At 39.2% G+C, this 17,144-nt stretch overlaps 1 protein-coding gene across 4 annotated transcripts in view; it reads left to right on the top strand.

The window, feature by feature from the left end:
- Positions 1 to 15,715: 15,715 nt before the first annotated feature.
- Positions 15,716 to 17,144, top strand: part of LOC127676085 (lysine-specific demethylase 5D) — a 63,863-nt gene continuing 62,434 nt past the window's right edge. The window contains exons 1-2 of one of the 4 annotated variants that reach the window (XM_052172005.1): positions 15,716 to 15,776; positions 15,895 to 16,310. In XM_052172005.1, coding sequence (XP_052027965.1) covers positions 16,161 to 16,310 — 150 coding nt within the window. In that variant the 5' untranslated portion in view covers positions 15,716 to 15,776; positions 15,895 to 16,160. Of the gene's footprint in view, positions 15,777 to 15,830; positions 16,311 to 17,144 lie in introns of those variants that run through there. The other 3 variants (XM_052172009.1, XM_052172008.1, XM_052172006.1) reach the window with 3 other exon arrangements.

Here is a 17,144-nt window from a genome sequence, read left to right on the forward strand (position 1 = left end):
AGAACGAACAATCCCATGGGCGGGGCTATAAAATGGCGGATGAAAAGCTGACTAAGAATCCGGCCTGGAAAACCGGACAGTAAACATACTTGTAGCCTCACTACGAGGACGTCACTCTAAGGACTTTGTATATTTAATTGACGAAAACTTACTAAAAAATAAAATACAAAGTTTCAATGGCTATTTGCCATGGACCTCATAACTATTAGTGCAGGCAAAATCAAGGACAGCCCCAGTAAAAGCCCCACCCCATCCCAACCTCGACGCTCACCCCTACCACCCCTCCAACCCCCCCCCCCCCCGCCCCCTACCACCCCCTTTGCGGCTGGAGTAGAGGGACCTTTGTAGGTTTCCGTAGCGTCACAGGCGCTTGATTTTTAACTGATGTGAACAATCAAAAGGAAGTTTTTACTTACCCATTCATTTGCTCACTTGATAATTTATTTTAATAAATTGGCTGAAGGGATTTTTGGGGTCTTTATGGAGTCAAAAACGCCTGTGAATTTTTGATGAAGAGTTGGGTATCTGCGGTGCAGAGCAAAACAAACACCAAAACTGGAGAGCTTACAGTTAAAATGCAACACTATAGAATTTGCTTACATCATTTAAGACAAACAATGATAGCAAAAAGAACTAGTAAAAACAAATCCAAAAACCATCTAGCATTCAAGAGTAAAACGCATACTTAGTCAACACAGCTAGTTCCACGATGGCCAGGGTTACGCAGAGAAATCTTGTCTTGAAAAACAAAATGAGAGAAAAAAGAGCGGATAATCAGAAGTCAAGAGGGAGACAGAGGACAAAAAATAGATTAAAAAAACACAAAAATAACCAACACTTTAATGGATATATCAATATTTATATATCTATATTTGATACTTTAATCTTGGTGAAATAATGTAGGAGGCAAATTTCTGTTTAAAAGTAAAGATCGCTATAATGCTAATACAGGGTCGTGAGAATCTATCTGTTCATGGGAAACCTGATCTACATAGGAAGCTTCAGGCCAGCATAAACCTCATAGACATGATTTTAAAAAACAAAACAACAAAAAAAGTAAGCAAACAAAAAACATGGTAGAGGCAAATCTATACTTAAGAATACTTGGAACTAAAAATATAACTCAGTCGTTAAAGTGCTTTGCTTTGTATGCAAACAAACTTAGTTTCCCAGTGCTTTTACACCAAGAAAGGAGAGGCAGGAGAATCACAAATTTAAGGTAGACCACTAGTGATCCCATGGAGACATCCCTTTTTAAAAAAAATTATTTATTTATTATATGTGAGTACACTGTAGCTGTCTTCAGACACACCAGAAGAGGGTGTCAGATCTTGTTACAGATGGTTGTGACCATGTAGCTACTGGGATTTGAACTCAGGACCTTCAGAAGAGCAGTCAGTGCTTTCAACTGCTGAGCTACCTCTCCAGTCCCCCAGAGACATCCTTAAACATATGAAATCCTAAAAGAAAAAAAAGGAGAGAAACCTTGTCTGGTTGATATTATTTAATCATTTTTTGTATTTTACAGATTTTTTTTGAAAAAATTATAACTGTCACTGTGTCAGTATACTTTGTAAATTCTGATGATACAGTCACATAGATTCCTAGTTTTGAAGATATAAGTGGATTAACTGTATTGCTTTAATTGTATTAGCATCTTGATAACCTATCAAAACAATCTTGTGTGAACACAAAGCCACTTGACTTCTTGAAATGTACCTACTCCTACCTTTAGAACTGTTAATCATTCCTTATCTACTAACCCAAAAGTTGAGTCATCTAATAGCAAGTGAGCTTTATAGCATTATTTTCTGTGAGATTGTTTCTCTAAGAAACGTCAGATAAGACACCCATGAAATCCCTCCAATATAGGTACCTAAATAAGACCTGAACGAGGCAGAGAAAAGCTCATGAAGCCTAAACTTTACATAAGAACTACAAACAAATTAGGGATGCTAAGAGTGAAAAAAAATAGTATTTCCCAGGGAAAAAAAGAAGCATAACAATTATTTATGCAATACCAAATAGCTCCTTTTCACCTAAAGGAGTTTGTTTGTTTGTTTTGACTAGCAAAAATGACATGGCTGTCCATTGATATACCAGTGGTTATATCTCAAAACTCTCACAGTAGCCTTCTTTTTTTTGTTTTGTTTTGTTTTTGTTGTTTTGATTTTGGTTTTTGTTGGTATCTGTGTGTAGCCCTGGCTGTCCTGGAACTCACTCTGTAGACCAGGCTGGCCTCGAACTCAGAAATCCGCCTGCCTCTGCCTCCGCGCAGCTCTCACGGTAGCTTTCTAACTCTTCTCACTACCCGACTCCTCCTGAATGATGCTAGAATCTAGGTGCTAGGCTGTTCCAGATCCCTTTTTTCTTTATAATAGCAAGGTTTTCCCTTGCCCTGACTATCTTCTACTATTTTCTTTCCTGATATCATCAGTATTATCTGTTATTCTCTTCTATTCTCTCCTCTTTTACAGATAGTTCTGGCTATATCTAGTCTGCTTCTTTTTCTCTTTGATTTCTCCCAAATGACTGTGGATGTTTTCTCTTTCTTATCCTAAGAAAAACCTTCTCCTGTAATCATTGGACAGCCTTCTCAAAGATTTCTTTACTGCACCATTGCCATAAAATATTTGACTCCAGAATAAACTATCTTTTATCTCCTTTATGATAAGAATGTGTTTATTATAGTAATCAATCACAATTGTGGAGACAATTTAAAACTAAGACTAAATTTGTTCTATACTATCATATTACTTTAACATCAAGTTTCCTTGTAACAATTACTAAATGTTTTTTCCATTTATTCTATGCAACAGCTCTCACATCTTAGACACAAACTTTAAAAGTTTGAAACTGGACTGGAGAGAAATGACAGCTCTTCCTGAGTTCAAATTCCAGTAATCACATGGTGGATCACAACTATCCGTAAAGAGATCTGATGCCCTCTTCTGGTGTGTCTACAGTGTGCTTAGATATAATAATAAATAAATCTTTGGGCCAGAGTGAGTGGGGCAGCTGGATGAAGCAAAGGTCCAGCAACCACTCACAACCATCAGTACAGCTAATGATGGTATAATGATGGTACAGTACATATACATTAAACAAACAAACAAACAAATCTTTAAAAAAAAGTTTGAAACTGTTTGCCAGACAAAATATCATATGCCTCTAATTCTAGTATTCTGAAGGCAGAGATAGGTGTATATATCTATGAGTTCTAGGCAAACCAGGGCTAGATAAAGTGATGCTCTTTGAAAAACAAAACAAAAAAACAATAAAAATGAATGAACAAAAAGTTTATATATTTTAGTTTTCCTCTAACTTTCTAAAAATTTTGTCTAAATTTGTTCAATTTTTAGTCACTTACAAATAAGCAGCACCCACATTTTCATAGTTATATGGATAATAGCCCTTTAACTAATAGTTCTAAACTAAGCAACCTGTAACCTTTCTTCCTTCTGTAATACTGGCTCTTAATATCTGGGGTTTATAAGTTGACTTTTTGTTCTTTTTTGTTTTAGATTATAGTCCCTGTGCTGGCTAGTTTCATGTGTCAACTTGACACAGGCTGGAGTTATCACAGAGAAAGGAGCTTCTGTTGGGGAAGTGCCTCCAGGAGATCCAGTTGTGGGGCATTTTCTCAATTAGTGATCAAGGGGGGAGGGTCCCTTGTGGGTGGTACCATCTTTGGGCTAGTGGTCTTGGGTTCTATAAGAGAGCAGGCTGAGCAAGCCAGGGGAAGCAAGCCAGTAAGAAGCATCCTTCCATGGCCTCTGCATCAGCTTCTGCTTCCTGACCTGCTTGAGTTCCAGTCCTGACTTCCTTTAGTGATGAACAGCTATGTGGAATAATCAGTATTATGTGTGTAAGATCAATGAACCCTTTCCTCCCCAACCTGCTTCTTGGTCATGATGTTTGTGCAGGAATAGAAACCCTGACTAAGACAGTCCCCAAATTATTGTTTAATATTGGCATATATAAAAGTTCATGCATTCTACTTTTTCTTATGTATATACTGTATAACCTTATGAAGATCTTTTTATATTACAGAATCATGAAAGTTTATTTCTCCAAAGTTGACCTTTTACTCGTTTGTTGAGACAGGCTCTCATCATATGGGCATGATAGCTCCAAATTATATATAAACTCTACACTATCAAGGTGCTGACAAATATCCTTCCTTAGCATTCTAGGTGCTTAGATTACTAAAGCTATACAACCTCAATACTTATTCCAAACCTTGAGTTTTGGATTCTATATCCAAAGCCCTTCTTAGCATATCCAAATCAATTTACTAAAGGGAGCTTACACTTTGAAGTGGCTGGATCTGGAAAACTCTTGTGAATTTGCATCAACCCACGGCCAAATCACAGATCCCAAGGAGAACCTAAAAAAATAGACTTCCAGATGCTAGACTACTTGCTATCAGTGAGCATCTATAACAGATGGACACAAACAAAGAGAAATTGTCCTGCTTGGGCAGGATGTTGGATGCAGGTTCTGCAGGGTCATGATGCTTACTGTTTCTGCCAGATGTCTCCAAGCTTCCCTGAATGAGAATTTTTTTTTATTTCTTTCTTGATATGCATTTGCTTCATGCTTGTTATGTGCTTTTATTTCTGCCCCAATGAGTTCTGGAATCTTATTATTCTATTAATATGAGGAGACACCATTACAAACTGTTACATAAGAAACTAATTAGAAAGGGGCCAATGAACATATTTTAAGAAAAAAAGACACTAAAGGAATGAATGTCTAGACCATTCCAAAGCCAGAAAAGCAATAACCCTCCTGACCTTACATAAAAAAGACAGAGAACAAGAAAGAACTGGGTAGGACTTTGTTGCTGCCAGCAGCTACAAATGAACTGGGTACCTGGTAAAGAACCCCGGGGATATATGGAAAGGCAGTGGAAAAAGAAATGACATCATTACAATATAGCTCAGCGCATGATGACACCACTGTCAGCAGGTGGCCTACTGGGATCAGGAAACTGCGAGTCTGGCAGATCCATGGATTCAGTGCTCCAGGTGCTGGCTGGCCTTGGCTCCCAGGTGAAGACAGGAAGCTGTATTGTTGTATTAAGAACAAAGGGCCAAGAACTTCATGGACTGAGAACTAATGATTAATGCAGAGATTGGAAAGCCTAGGTCAAACGCTGAGGGAGGGAACAGGACTTCAATATCTTAAACCTCCAAAAACCTGTGATCTCTGTGTCAATAGGAGACTATCTAGTTAGGTTGTTAGTATAAACAGAGGCCAAACTTTTATGTTTTAAAAACTCCAATAGGGTCAGTTACAAAACTCTGAGCTGCCACTTTGGGGAGACATGGACATATTTTGGGACTATCTGAAAGTATTGTCAGCTTGGGCTATAAGCAGTTCACTCACAGTAGTGATTCCACACTTCCCTTTACCCCTCAAGGCAGACCTCTTCCTTGAAAAATTGTTATCACATTTACTCCTCAAGAAATTAAAAGTTCTTATACATCTGTATATTAAGACATTTTAACTGCCTTCTGACTGAAGAATAAGTTTTAGCTTTTACAGTATACTACAAAAACAATTCCAAACCCAGGGATCTTGCTCCAATACTTACATAACAACAGTTTCCTAAAATGTGGAAAGACACATACACACATATACTCATATAGCACACTTCCACTTGGCTTAGAGTCACATCTATAAATGCTCAGCAATTTGTTTTTTATATGAAGATGCTGTTAGGACCTAACATTCTTAGGCCATGTCAGTCAGTTTGGAATGGTTTTGTTTTTGTTTTTATTTTTGTTTTTGTTTTTGTCTTGCTTGTATATAATCCAGGAACAACAGATTACTGGGAATTTTTGGGTCTCTGAGAGGTAAATGAATACGGAAACCCATTTGTTTTACTGTTTCAAATCCATATACTTTGCTTGTCTCTATTCACCAGAGCACCAGGGATGTACACGCCTCAACTTTAAGGATGCTTTCTTCTCCATTCCCCTAGCATGAATGAGTCAATCCACATTTGCTTTACAATGGACTATCAATGCTATCCTGGACAGCATTTTGAAACTATCCGGCTATCCTGGACAGGACTAGGCTCTGTCCAGGGTTCAAAATCTTTCTAGTTCTTTAGAGGGAACATTACAAAAAGACAGAGAAGAGATTGGAGCAGAAGATTCCTTGTCATTCCTGACACAGCAGCACTACCTCGGGGCTCTGCCTGTCACAGGGCAAGGGTATGCTCAAGAGTCACTGAATCTTTTTGTTCATTTTTCAAAAGTCATTTTCAACTCTGAGAGGCTAATCCAAATGCACATGAACAAACCGTAGCCCAAGGAACTCTGCATGCAGATGTTCCTCACTGGCAGCAGCTAACACAGCAATTTATTTGAAAGATAAAAATACCTTGTTCTAGCTGCACTAGTAATTAGGGTAATATATCTCCACAAGAAAAAGGTCTAGCTCTCCTGAACACAAGACTCCACTCTGGTTTAAAAGCTTGATCTCACAGAGTTGCCTAGACGTAAGCCATCCTCAGCAACCATGCTCCCCACACCAAGAAGAATGTATGAGAATTCAAGTGATCTCGGGGATATTGCTGAAAGTAGATTTCTGGGTTTGCTGAAATAGCCCAGCCTCTTTTCTCACACAGAGGGAAAATAGTCTCTAAAGTGCACTGAAACAGAAAAAAAAAAAATCCAGTAACTAAAGCAGGCTCTAATTGGAGCCCCAATTTTGGTTCTATGGGATATTACTTAACCATCTCCACTTCTCATTCATGACACACTGAGCATTGTGGCACAGGAGGTTTTCACTCAGATCCTCACACAGGCCTGAGTCATAGTATAGCACCTGTTCACTAACCTTTAGTTGGCCATCCTGATTGTGTGCCATAGCTGTAAATGCTATCTATATAAGTAACGGAAACTGACCAGCTCACCCTCCACCAGAATCTGACTTCAATAGCTCCCTGTGCTATGAAAACACTTCTAAGGAACAAATAACAGACAGACATCAAATGTCTGTATCACTCAAGATCAGTTTCTGTTGCTTTATCAGACCTATATGACTTTTGCTGCTGTGCAGATTCATTCCTGTCATCCTGATGCCTGAGGATGACTCCAAGATTCTCTCTTTCATAAGTATGAGGACTAATTATATATTTCTCAGGCCATGTTCCCAGACCTCCAGGATACTCTGCTGTGTCAGACAGAAGCCATCTCAGCTTGGTCAGGGGAGCAGCCTAGTCGCCAATGGAGCCAGGAGAGCTGGATCACCTGTACCTAACCAACGGGTTACCATATGGTGTGATGGTTTGTATTGTGCTTGGCCCAGGAGTGGCACTGTTAGGATGCATGGCCTTGTTGGAGTAGGTTTGTCACTGTGGACATAGGCTTAAGGCCCTCATCCTAGTTTCCTGGAAGCCAGTCTTCTAACAGCCTCCATTCAGATGAAGATGTAGGACTCTCAGATCTGCCTACACCATACCTGCCTAGATGCTGCTGCCTTGCTCCCATGTTGATGACAGTGGACTGAACCTCTGAACCTGTAAGCCAGCCCCAATCAAATGTTGTCCTTATAAGAGTTGCCTTGGTCATGATGTCTGTTCACAACAGTAAAACCCTAACTGAAACATATGGGCACAGGCCTTGCAACAGGGAATCTTGGCCCAAAAAACTAAAGCAGGCTTTAACTGGAGCCCCAATTTTGGTCCTGATCTAACTGGTTGCTTTCATTCAAGTCATACACTGAGGAAAGGACAGACAAACAAACATTTATAAAGTCAGCCCGTTTGCTTTTGCTACCTTTCATGTGCATGCCATTATTTATAAGGAGAGAAGCCCCTCAGCTGCTGAAGAAAAAAACACGCGTTTAAAACAATTCTTTCTCTCTTCAAAGTGGTTTGTCAAACAGCCCAGGCACCTAAAGTCCAAAGGTAGATCAGTTGCCCCAACAAGCAGCAAAAATATCTGTGGAAAAGGGGGAATTCCATACCACCTGACCTGAAGAGACATTTTGATGCCTTATCAGTCACCTAGGAATGCATCTCTAACCTGTGAAGAAACCTGGAACCTGTGATTCTTATGAATTTGATTGTTCCAGAGAATCAGGTATATACTGTTTTGGACCTAAAACATACATTCTTCAGCCTCCCATTGGTAGAGGTGAGTCAACTCATCTTTGCTTTTGAATAGGTTACAATAAGCTGGACTAGGTTGCCCAGCAGTTTAAAACTTGTCCAACTCTTTGATAAGGGACTTAGTCTTTGGTAAGACTAAGGGTCTTGTTCATTGCTTTTCCTTATGGGCAGTTCTCTCTCCAGCCCACCAGACACCAAGAGGACAAAGCCTGCTCCCAGAATTCAAAACAGGATCAGATTGGATGGTGGATTTTGCCAAAACCAAGAATTATCCTACATGAGGCCCCTGCATTTTTTGTGCATCAGCTTCACCAGACTACCTCTCTGGGTGATACCTGGATGACTGAGTTACTATCTTCCATATACCACATTCTATACCTCTCAAAACTTGACTTTCCAAAATAAAAGCCTCCTTACACTGGGTATAAATATGTTAGTGACTGTGAATACTTTATCAGCAAGGGTAGAAAGAAAATTTGTCAACTAAAGAGAGACTTCTTCAATTGTATTCAAGTCTCTTTTACACAAGATTATTTCTAGGTTAGGGCAACCCACTGTCAGTCTTATCAGACAATGGGCCTACTTTCACCTCATCAATAGCTAAAATACCCTATCCTTAAATGTAAACTAGAAACTCCACTGCACCTAACAAGCTCAGCAATTAGGATATGTCAAATACATAAACCATATTATTGAGTCCACCCACTCTAAATTAATTTTAAAAACTTGTGGAAACTGGTCCAACTCCTGGTTCTTCTTAGGAAAAAAAATGTACTCTTTAAAGACTAGATTCATTCATATGAAATTGTGTTTAAAAGGTCACATTCCATGTTGTTTTATTTAAGAGATTCTATCATTGAGAAAATTACCAGTCAGTTTCTTTTAAAGTATCTACAACCTCTCTAATCAGAACCAGACCACAGTCTCTTTTTCCTCCTTGGTATCATGTCATTCATTCCAAGGAGGAACTAAGTACACATCATTATATTTCAGAAAGAAGAAATGACATCTGTCTCTGTTTCTTTCTCTCTCTCTCTCTCTCTCTTTCTCTCTCTCTCTCTCTTTCTCTCTCTCTTTCTTTTTTTTTAAAATCTTTTTTTAAAAGATTTATTTATTATATGTAAGTACACTGTAGCTATCTTCATCCCCAGAAGAGGGCATCAGATCTCATCACGGATGGTTGTGAGCCACCATGTGGTTGCTGGGATTTGAACTCAGGACCTTTAGAAGAACAGTCAGTGCTCTTAACTGCTGAGCCATCTCTCCAGCCCTCTTTCTTTCTTTCTTCTTCTTTCTTTCTCTTTTCCTTCCTTCCTTCCTTCCTTCCTTCCTTCCTTCCTTTCTTTCTTTCTTTCTTTCTTTCTTTCTTTCTTTCTTTCTTTCTTTCTTTCTTTCTTTCTTTCTTTCTTGTTATTATTTTTCTTGACAGGGTTTCTCTGGAACTCACTCTGTAGACTAGGCTGGCCGCAAACTGAGAAATCTACCCGGCTTTGCCTCCCAAGTGCTGGGATTTCAGGCGTGCTCCACCACCGCCCCATTATGACATTTGTTAATAAAGAAGTTCAGGCTGTCATCTTCATAATGTTGATTGCATTCAAGTGTGGTGGGATCCCATCTGCATTCATCATTCCCATTTGAGGTCTGTTCCAGATCAGAAGAAATAGACTGTCTCATCTGGACCACATGCATGCAGGCAAAGACTCTCTTACAAATAGGAACTCCTCTTTGTTTATTTCCAGATAGTATGGTTACACTGTCTACCTATTCCTTTACTTTCACCTCCTTCCACACTGGAAAAATCTTTGCAGACACTAACAAGACTAACAGGTCAAATAACCTTTAAGTCTAAAATTGATATTGTAAGATTCTTAAACTTCCCCACTACCAATGCTAAAATATATCTTTAGACAGTAAGTTACAATGTGGGAAATGCATTCTAATTTCCCACAGAACAGTAAAAACATTAAGAAAGACCTTTATGAAAGATACAAAATAAATTACATAAAAGCCAACAAGGACATGACTCATTTATTTTCTAATAACATAAAATGTGTAATTACAATTCATGGCTCACAAGCCTCCTCACTGGCTAGGCTGGCCCCTTACTCCTCCATTTTTAAGGACTAGATGTGGATCTTGTATAGAAAACACATTTTTAAAGCTCACTGGACAAGAAAATGCCCTGGTTACGTTAATCATCCTGGAGACTCAGTATTTACTCCTTAGCCAAGATCAAAGAGTTAAAAGCTACCAAAAAATGGGATAATAAAATAACTAATTGTGATGGTTTGTATGTACTCATACTAGAGAGTGGCACTATTAAAAGGTGTCCTTGTTGGAGGAAGTGTGTCACTGTGGGGATGGACTAGGAGGTTTTTCCCCTGGGTGCCTGAGCATGCCCAGTCTGTTCCTGGCTTCCTTTGGATAAAGATGTAGAACTCTCAGATCTGCCTGCTTCATGCCTGCCTGCATGCTGCCCTACTCCCATCTTGATGGTCATGGACTGAACCTCTGAACCTGTAAGCCAGTGCCAGTTAAATGTTGTCCTCCTAAGAGATGCCTTGGTCATGATGTCTGTTCACAGCAGTCAGAACCTAAGTAAGACAATGAGCAATATTCCACTGTGTAAATATAGCACATTATCTTTATCATTTTCAACTGAACGATATCCAGGCTGTTTCCAATTTCTGGATATTATAAAAAAGCTGCTATGAACATAGTTGAATAAGTGTCCTTGTAACAGTAGGGGAATATATACTTTGGGAATATATCCAGGAGTTGTATAACTGAGTTTTGAGGTATATTGATTTTTAATTTTTTGACAAACTGCCATATTGATTTGCAAAGTGACTGTTTAAGTTTGCACTCACACCAGCAATGGAAGAGTGTTCCCTTTGAGCCACATCATTGCCAGGATGTGCTGACATTTGAGATTATTGTTGTAGCAATTGTTATCAGTGCAAGTTGGAATCTGTTATATGTAGTTTTAAAAACATTCTACCTCAGTGCCCAAAAGCTACTGCACTACCAACTCTCCCTGGCTTAGCTCTAGATCTGCTGCTGCCAGCACTGATCTAGCTTGCCTGGAAGCTGTTAAGATCTGGCCTCTCCCGGCTCCCTTTTGTCCTACCCAGTGTAGCTCCTGGGTTGGTCTTCTGGGTCTATTATAATTAGTGCCAAATTGGCCTCTCTTTCTATTGAAATGGTCTGGGAGTCAACTGCTCCACTGGCCCAACCCTGAGGCCCTAGACTCCATGGATACAGGTCAGTCAGGGAGCTTTATTATTTTAGAACTTCTCAGCTAGGCACAATTGCTGGGGACAGAATCTCCTGCCCTCATAAATTATTATCTCTGTTTTTCTTCCTACCCTAAACTTACTAGCAAGCAGGTATCAGCTAACACCCCCCCCCAACCATGTCAGCCCTGATCCATAGTGGAGGCTATAGGGCCTAGCTGCCCCAAGACCTTACATGGCTGCTGTTTTCTTCTTGTTCTAAAGCATGGCAGAAAAGCCCCTCTTCACCTTTCCTCCTTCTACCTAACAATTTGCTCCCAACCTTCTTTATTAACAAAGCAAGAACCAGTTAGGGAACTGTCTTAGTTAGGGTTTCACTGCTGTGAACTGACACTATGACCAATGCAAGTATTATAAAACAACATTCAATTATGGCTGGTTTACAGGCTCAGAGGTTCAGCCCATTGTCAGCAATGCAGAAAGAAGGCAGTGTCCAGGCAGGCAGAAACACATGGTCAGGAGAAACAGCAAATAACAAGAGGCAGTACCACAGGGGGAATAAGTTAGTTAGTCCTAGATCTGCCCAATCTAGGCCTATGGCTAATAACTAAAGCATCTGGATTGTGTGTCTTTTATAAAGGCTTAGCAGGATGATAAAGGTCAGTAACAAACTGGCACATCTTATGTCTGGCTTGGAACTGAAAACTAACCTGAGATAAAAGCCTCCCCCCTCCTGACTATGAACAACTAGAGCTGAGTTCTAAAGCTGCAGAGGGTTGAAATCAAATGTGGATGGGGTCTTTGAGGTCTATAGAGAGATAGCTTCTACAGAGGCTCCCTCCCCACTGCATCTGCTCCAACAGGAGGCAGCACCAAGACATAAGGTGGTACCAGTGCCACAACACAGTCTGGGGTTCCCTGAGCCTGTGAGAAGGACCAGGGACCCTGGGTCTGACTGCCTGAGATGCAGCCTTCACAGCTGAGGATCAAGAGCTGTAAAATATGCAGCTAACTTTCCAAAGCCTTCTCACAGGCACAGGGATCTGATCTGGGCATCTCTGCTCCTAGTCAGCTTCAGGCTTCCCTTGCAGGTTTTCCTCCTCCCCGAGTTTGTATAGGGCACTGTGCAGCCAGACCCCTTCTCCCGACTGCTTCTATTATAGGCTGCCTGACATCGGCGGTACACATGCTGCAGGGAGCAGCCCGGACAAGAGACAAGCTAAAGCTCAGAGGTACAGAAGCCAAGGGTCTTTCTACAGTCAGCCTCTCACCCAGAATTAAAAGAATAGGAAAGGGCTGCAATGTCCTCAATCAAACACCAGAGGGAGGCAGACAAAGGATCAAGAAGCTCCAGGTCCAGGAATAAGAATTAGACATTGATAGGGCAGGGAGGAGGGGGTGGGTAGTGGGTGGAGGAACACCCTCATAGGAGCAGGGGGAGGGAGGATGGGATAGGGAGCTTCCAGAGGGGGGACCCGGAAAGGGGGTAACACTTGAAATGTAAATAAGGGAAACACCCAATTAAAGAACATTCAAGACAGCAAAAGATGACAAACTCCTCTCAGATCTCATGTCCTGCTACTTTGACCTTTTGAAAGGGATGCAATGAAAGGAAATTGACATTTTTCCACTTTTCATTATTAACATTTAAAAAATATCTCTGGCAGTCAGAACCAAACTTTTCCAAAGCTGAGAAATTCTTTGTGTGTGTGTGTGTGTGGTTTTTTTCGAGACAGGGTTTTTCTGTGTAGCTATAGCTGTCCTGGAAGTAACTCTGTAGACCAGGCTTGCCTCAGACTTACAGATCTGCCTGCCTCTGCCTCTGAGTACTTAGATTACAGATTGGTACCACCTCCATCATGGTCCAGCACAAATGAACTGATTATAACATGCTGAAGTTACAAAGGAATTATTTAATTTTCTGCCACCTTACCCTGAAGAGATTTCAAGAGAAAACTTATTGCTTCCTATGTTCCTGTGTGGGAGGCCACATCATTTTTAGGAAGTTTACTTCTTGCACCTTAAGAATTGGTCAGCTTGAGCTGGGCGGTGGTGGCGCACGCCTTTAATCCCAGCAGTCTGGGAGGCAGAGGCAGGCAGATTTATGAGTTCAAGGCCAGCCTGGTCTACAGAGTGAGTTCCAGGACAGCCAGGGCTATACAGAGAAACCCTGTCTCAAAAAAACCAAATCCAAAAAGCCATAAAACAAAACAAAACAAAAGTTAAAAATATAAACAATATATAGTTTTATAATATCTAATCCAGCTATTAAGTGTTCTAGATATAACATTTTCATATCATTTTGAACACTGATAAAGTTTTATATTTTTAGGGTTTTTTGTTATTTAGAAAAATCATTCTTATAAAAAATAAGATTTATAAAAATGACTTTAGACCTATAAGAATATTTGTTTTGAACACGTAAGGAATAAAAATAAAAAATACTATGAGTTATAAATGAAAATACCCACTTCCCACTGGTTTCAGCTTAGGTATTCATGTCAAGTTTTTTCCCTTTTCTTGATTATTTTTGTTTGTTTAAATTGTCTCCTGAAAATGGATTTTCACCCAAACTCAATTTCTAAACTAACTCTGGCAGCTTATTAGAAGGAAAAAATAGTTTACCTCAGGCTGTAGCCTTTTTGCTCGTCTACTGCAGCAACTGAATTTTGATGGCTGAACAGACTGTCTAAGAGGGATGCTATGAGGTTTGTATTCCTTGTCTTTTTCTTCACTGTCAAATGGATCTGTGTTACATTGCTGATATGGGGAGAAAAAAATACAGCTATGAACATAGAAACTCATATGTATAAAGAGTGTGTGTGAGTTCAACAGTGAAATATTCATAAACATATACATATATATGTAATATTTAAAATACATAATTAAGTGAATTGTTCAGCTAAACCAAAGTAAGACAAATGTACTCATTCTGAACACTTAAAATATGAAGTTTCTAAAATAAGGAAGCTTAATAATTTTAGAAATGATTTCTAAACAAAACTAAAATCAGAAATGTAGAACAGGGCGTATAAAAATAAAACTAAATATGTTAGGGTATATATTTATATTCAGAAAAAGCAAAATGAAGTTCCATGAGGTCTACACAGCTTGTTCAGAAGAAAGTAAATAATGGAGTTCTTTGTGTAAATAGACTACGGAAGAGTAAAAGAAAGGAGCAGGAGCAGGAGAGAAAGGCAGGTAAGGAAGAAAACATGTCTCAATGATTTTCTAGAGAGAACATGGTTTTCTGTTTGTTCAAAATTGTTTCTGCTTCTCAAAATGGCAACAAATTTTATTTCTGAGTATCTCAGAAAGTTTTCGTAGTTTTTCAGGTAGTAAAATATTTCCTTACTGCTAATTGTGCATGTAAATAACACGGGTACTTTCCATACGGTATGTCCATTATTAAATTTCAGGTTTTCATGGAACATATTGTTGTGAAATTTAATTTCTTTCTTTCTTTCTTTCTTTCTTTCTTTCTTTCTTTCTTTCCTTCTTTCTGTCTTTCTTTCCTTCCTTCCTTCCTTCCTTCCTTCCTCTTTCTTTCTTTCCTTCTTTCTTTCTTTCCTTCCTTCCTTCCTCTTTCTTTCTTTCCTTCTTTCTTTCTTTCCTTCCTTCCTTCCTCTTTCTTTCTTCTTTCTTTCTCTCTTTCTTTCCTTCCTTCCTTCCTCTTTCTTTCTTTCTTTCCTTCTTTCTTTGTTTCCTTCCTTCCTCTTTCTTTCTTTCTTTCTCTCTTTCTTTCCTTCCTTCCTTCCTCTTTCTTTCCTTCTTTCTTTCTTTCCTTCCTTCCTTCCTCTTTCTTTCTTTCCTTCCTTCCTTCCTTCCTTCCTCTTCCTTTCTTCTTTCTTTCCTTCCTTCCTCTTCCTTTCTTCTTTCTTTCTCTCTTTCTTTCTTTCCTTCCTTCCTTCTTTCCGCTTTCTTTCTTCTTTCTTTTTCTGTCTCTGTGACTGTGTCTGTCTCTCTCTTGCTTGCTCTCTCTTTCTTTTTCTGTCTTAGTTTTTTTCGAGACAGGGTTTCTCTGCATAGCCCTGGGTGTTCTGGACCTCAGCCTGTGAACCAGGCTGGCTTCGAACTCAGAAATCCGCCTGCCTCTAAAATTTAATCTTGAATATGCATAAATACTGTAATAAATGTATGAATGGCAAGTGCAGTGTTAGTTAAATAATGTGCGTGGATATACTCCGGGCACTAGAATTAGAATCACCGATTAACTTCCACAAAGCCAAGGTCCGGCTACTTGGTCGAGTAAGAAGAAAAAAAAAAAAAAAAAAACTGTTACTATTTTCATAAAGACGAAGTTCCGGGAGACACTTTAAGCCGTACGGAATTGCTTCCGGGTTGTTAGCGGTCTACTGCGCAGGCGTTCGCGTGCAGTGATATGTTAAAAAGAAAAAAGATCCGGCAAAGTACGTATCTAAACAGTTGGGTTTTTTTTGTTTTGTTTGTTTGTTTGTTTTAATACAGTTTAATGAAGAAAACAAATTAGTTTCTGTTTGTTTTACTTTGGTCGTCTGTTTCCTGCAGCTTCAAGTTTTACGTATGTGTGGAACGACTTCTACGTTTATAAATAACGCTTGAAAAATAAGTCGGCGGAGCGACACATCTGGTGTCACTTTGTGATCTAAATATGGTGGATGTGAACGGGAAGGTCTATATTTCTAAGACTGTGGAATTAATCTATCTCTGAAATTTAGAAGAAAATAAAGTTGCTGCGGGTTATCGGAGTGAGTAGGGAATTCCATTCGCCCTTTAATATCGAATCACGTTTTATAACCACGTTTCGCGCGGACATGAAGCCAGCATCTGACGACTTTCTACCGCCGCCTGAGTGCCCGGTGTTTGAGCCCAGTTGGGCGGAATTCCGAGATCCTCTCGGCTATATAGCTAAAATCAGACCCATTGCGGAGAAGTCAGGTATTTGCAAGATTCGCCCACCTGCGGTAAGGCTTTAAAATTTATTATGATTGACAGTGGGTCTACCAGGTCCCTAAACAAGACCCTAGATTCATGTAGGCGTTTTGAATCACTCTAGCTTCTCATTGCGTACTGTAGAAAAGTCCGCCAGCAATCCAGATTCCTTGTGATTAGAACCTGAAATGCTTCTGCAGATGTGTAATTAATACATTTTCAATTAATGAGTTGTCTTTACCATGTTGCAACTAATAAAAATTAAATATACTAGCGGTCTCATTTATAACTGGAAAAAAAAGATGTTATGCAAGTTTATATTGTTATTGGTCACTTTCTAACACTTTCAATATCAGGATTTTGTTTACATGCTTTAAAAAAGGGTAAAATGAAAACGGTGTGCAATCCTTGCTTCTGGATAAATTTCTGTTGATTGGCGGGACATGGCTTCACTCTGTTTTACCATGAACTACTACTACCAGCTGGCTTCACTAGGAAACCACATTCAAATGAGCTTGCAACATCATATTAAATAGCTAACATATAAAGAATATATGCTTTTTACACAAAATACTGCTCTTAAGTATTTAATCTGTAGGCACTTCCTTTCTTCTACTTATCTTTTACCCAGCATTACAATTTTATTACACACATTTTAACAAAGTGCTTGAAATACAGTTATATTTTTGGGAAAAAAGATATGTTACATTTTGTTTATCTGCAAGAACACTTGTAAGACTGAGTTTACATAGATCTGTCTTCAGTTGTTTTTTTGTTCTTTTTTTTTTATTCCGTTTGAAGACTTTTTTTTCTTCTTTTATTTATTTATGTATTTATTTATTGTTTTTCGAGACAGGGTTTCTCTG

Source organism: Apodemus sylvaticus, assembly GCF_947179515.1.
Source record: "Apodemus sylvaticus chromosome Y unlocalized genomic scaffold, mApoSyl1.1 SUPER_Y_unloc_2, whole genome shotgun sequence".
NCBI classification, from domain to species: Eukaryota; Metazoa; Chordata; class Mammalia; order Rodentia; family Muridae; genus Apodemus; species Apodemus sylvaticus.